This window comes from Eleutherodactylus coqui, chromosome 6 (assembly GCF_035609145.1).
Source record: "Eleutherodactylus coqui strain aEleCoq1 chromosome 6, aEleCoq1.hap1, whole genome shotgun sequence".
NCBI lineage: Eukaryota > Metazoa > Chordata > Amphibia > Anura > Eleutherodactylidae > Eleutherodactylus > Eleutherodactylus coqui.
In genome coordinates, this window is record NC_089842.1 from 207,387,890 (window position 1) to 207,392,187 (window position 4,298).

Consider the following 4,298-nt stretch of genomic DNA (forward strand, 5'->3'; position numbering starts at 1 on the left):
ATCTATCTTCTATTTTACATATATTGTGTTTGTTTGTTCAAGCAACTCGCACAAACTGTATGATCGATTGACATGAAATTTTGCACATAGTAAAACTTCGACCCGGAGAAGGTTATAGGCTAAAAAAAATTCAGAAATGTTGTTGTCTTGGCAACCTTATTTGCATTTCTTTGCCTTTGCTTGAATTTTAATGCAGCAAACCCCAAATTTGCTTTCACCAATGGATGCTATGTACTCGGTTTAGTATTCCTGGTTATTTCCAACAAGTAATTCCCACTAGAAGAGTCATACTGAGCGTTGCAAATTTGTGTTTCAGAACTGCTTTTTAGCCCCAGTCTAACCCTGGTGGAGGTTACCAATCATTTGCCCATTTTGCCCTTCCTAATGCAGCCTTGGATGTCCGTGTGGATAACAGTTTGCAAAAATGATACGTCCCCAGACAGGAACACATGGAGCAAATTTATGAACACCAGCCCTCATTTATCAAAACTGTCTAACAGTAAATAAACAAACAGTAAAAAACAGTTTTGGGTGACCACAGCAACCAATCACAGAGCAGCTTTCGTTTTACCTCAGCACTAAGAGGATTAAATACTATTGTCCATAGCAACCAATCACAGAGAAGCTTTCATTATATCTCAGGAATGAAGATTGAAAACTGTTGCTCACAGCAACCAATCACAGCACAGGTTTCATTTTACCATCTTTTCCTGAAAATAGGATCTACCCCAATAATAAGACCTACCCTGGTTTTCAGGGAGGCTTGAAATAGAAGACCTCTGTCGAAAATAAGACCTAGCTAACCTGATTTTAAAAAAAAATCAATATTCACCTGGTCCTGATGCCTCGCGGTGGTCTCCGGGGGTGCTGCGGCAAACTGCAGTGTCCTCCCCGTCTGACATCTTAGGTTCTTGCTCGTGACAGGGCTTTGAATACCCCACCTCTAGCAAAGTTAGCGCTGTGATTTTATCGAGCACCACCCAATCACAGAAACCGGCTGTGATTTTATGCGTTCGTTCTGATCTCCTCTTTTCTTACTTAAAATGTCACGTTTTACTTCACACACATTCTGTATCGGGTACCCGGGCTAGTCTCATATATACCTTCCTGTCTGTCATTCCGTAAATACTACATATTGAGTTCCAAATGCTGGAGGATGAAACATGATCTTTCATTTAAATATTTTTTAATAATTCTATTGCATTAAAAGCACGCTGCATTACAATGAAATGCAAATAGATAGATATGAGATAGATATGACAATGTTTTTTTGTTTTATGTGTATTTAAAAAAACACGTGAAATATTATATTCAAAGGACAAATATTTAATTCCATTCAAAATATTCCAAGTCATCTGCAGTCTATAAATACGGTAAGGCTTTTGATATAGAGCTATGTATAATGGTTCTTGCTCTACTATTGAGCCATAGGCATGGTATCAGCTACTGTATAGTGTGCAGGAAATTCTTAAGCAGTAAAATATACTGTAGGCCTGTAAGGTATGTACGGACTCCTCTATAGGTATACAATGTTTTATATAATGTGTGTATTGTTCTGGTCAAATAAGAATGTTTTATGCTGTAATACACAGTGGTATGCTATTGGATTAGTATCCTGTTGAACATATGAGAGAATTCTGTCCAGTTTGGTAATGGTCAGTAGAGAAAGACAAAATGCCAGGGTCAGCAGCACTATGTGAGAATGTAAGAGCATATTTCACGTATTACCGGGGGGTTAAGACCTCAGTCTTGGGACATAGAGTTAGTGGTCCACTGGTGTGGATTGCTGTGAGTATCTGGAGAGAGAGTGACCAAGTAGAGTGCAGTGGTCTTTGATTTTGGCAAAAGTCTGCTGATCTGAGATAGTTATATGCATAGGAGTAAGCTGCAGAGAACCCAGAATGTGGTGTATAGTCACAGAGACCAACATAAGAGTGCCATATGCCCACAACTATCTATGTTTCCAGGGTTTGGGACATGTAACCAAGAGTGCAACTATCTTACAAAGAAGATACCACCACTAACTGTTTGACAATACTGATCATATATTTGTACCTGACTGGTTGTTGTGTAGCCAGTTTCCAAATCCAGTAAAGAATGTGGTTGCAAACGGCCAGGTCTTTGACATTTATCTTCAACTACCCAGCATCTGCTTATTCACTTCTACCCAGCTTTATTGCATCTCAAAACTAAATAAAGTGTGCATAACCCTAAGAAACAGTGAGGAAAGTAAAAGTAAGGGATAAAGTTAAATAATAGGGAACTGTAGAAGTTTATCTCTATATGTGCTGTTCTCCAAAGAATTATCAGAGCATTTGAAAATCATAGCAGTGGATCCCTGCTTAGGCCCTCACTCTACTAGCCATAGAGAAGAGCTACTGATCCAAAAAATAGCTCAGAGAGATTGCATTTATTTTAATAGTTATTTTCTTTAAAAACATTCTGTACACAGCAGCTTAAAATAGATCAAGAATGAAGATGTATTTTCACAATAACAGTCAAGGCACAGAGTTGCTGCTTCTCGGTTTTTCAGAAGTTCCTGCCCTTCAAATGTCACTTTTTGCTGTGTTCCTCTTCATATATCTACTAACTGTTTTTGGAAACCTTATTATCATAATAGTCATCTGTGTAAGCCATGAACTACACAATCCCATGTACTTCTTTATCAGCAACCTGTCGTTTCTTGATATATCTTACTCTTCAGTTACTCAACCTCAACTTCTCTCCATCCTCATAGCAGGGCCAAGTGTGATCTCATTTGCAGGTTGCATTACACAACTCTATATTTTTATGTCATTGGCTTGTACTGAGTTTGTTTCCTTGACAGCTATGTCTTATGACCGATATGTGGCCATTTGCAAACCATTATATTATTTAATGTTAATGAACAAAAAGGTATGCTTGCTCTTGGCAACGACTTCTTGGGTGGTGGGATTTTTGGATCCATTGGCACACACGATGATCATATCACAACTACCTTTCTGTAGACCACGTGTCCTCAATCATTTTTACTGTGATTTGTCAATGTTATTAAACTTATCTTGTGTTGATAAGTTTCTAATTGAAATCATGACTTATATTATTGGCTCCATGGTGGCCCTTCCTGCCTTTGTACTTACACTGACCTCATATGTTTTCATCATATACAATATCCTTAAAATTGCTTCTTCATCTAGGAGAGACAAAGCTTTCTCCACCTGTGCATCACACTTAACGGTTGTCATTCTATTTTATGGATCTGTACTAGTTATGCACATGAGACCTTCATCTCAGTCTTTGCTTGCTCAAGACAAACCTCTGTCTGTATTATATACTGCCATCATCCCAATGCTGAACCCTCTTATTTACAGCCTAAGGAACAAAGATATAAAGAAAGCTTTGTTAAAGCTCACAACTGACAAAAAATGTATCTGAGTAATGATCTGGCAGTGAATTTCATGTTGCTTATTAGTATCAATAAAGGATATACCTTTAGAAAATTGGCTCTACATTTTCTGTGAACATTTAATCCATTGATTTAAAAAGTTTTCCTATTAATATGGCTATGCCATATCCACAATATGTGTCCACATTTTCATGTAGTTTCCTGTTAAAGGCAGCCAGTGATGGCCACGTTATCTTGCAAAATGGGTTCCCCTTAGAGATAGGGGTCTCTCTGGCATCCCTACCTATCAAAGCTTTAGAACTTATCCTGCAGATATGCCTTACATGTCTATACCTAGAAAACCTATTTTAAGGGTTTCCTGGGGAAAGAATAGTCTCATCAAGATACAGTAGGCCCATACATTTGTGTGACAGTGACTGGTACTCCAATCCCATTTTCATGCACCTTGGCTCATTTATTTTGCTAATTTGTGGGGTCATGATTAGAGATGAGCGAGCATACTCGCTAAGGTCACTTACTCGAGCGAGCATTGCCCTTAGCGAGTACCTGCCCGCTCGGAAGAAAAGATTTGGCTGCCGGCGGGTGTCGGGGAGCGGCGGGGGGGGGGGGGGGGGGGGAGAACGGAGATCTCTCTCTCCCCTGCTCCCTCCTGCTCTCTCCCGCAACTCACCGCTCCCCGCGCCGGCAGCCGAATCTTTTCTTCCGAGCGGGCAGGTACTCGCTAAGGGCAATGCTCGCTCAAGTAATTGCCTTTAGCGAGTATGCTCGCTCATCTCTAGTCATGATGGATCAGCCCTTGCTATTCGCATATTAATGACTTATTCTAAGCAAATCTGTTTTATTCTAAATCATTTCTAGTTAATTAGTCTTTAATTTATTTAGTATTTAGATTATTATAAATCTTTGATTAAGT

General features: G+C 39.3%; 1 protein-coding gene across 1 annotated transcript; it reads left to right on the forward strand.

Moving 5' to 3' along the window:
- Positions 1–2,478: 2,478 nt before the first annotated feature.
- On the forward strand, positions 2,479–3,414 carry LOC136571813 (olfactory receptor 8D1-like). Its single transcript, XM_066572440.1, has one exon. The coding sequence runs from the start codon at positions 2,479–2,481 to the stop codon at positions 3,412–3,414; it is 936 nt and encodes a 311-aa protein (XP_066428537.1).
- Positions 3,415–4,298: the final 884 nt, after the last annotated feature.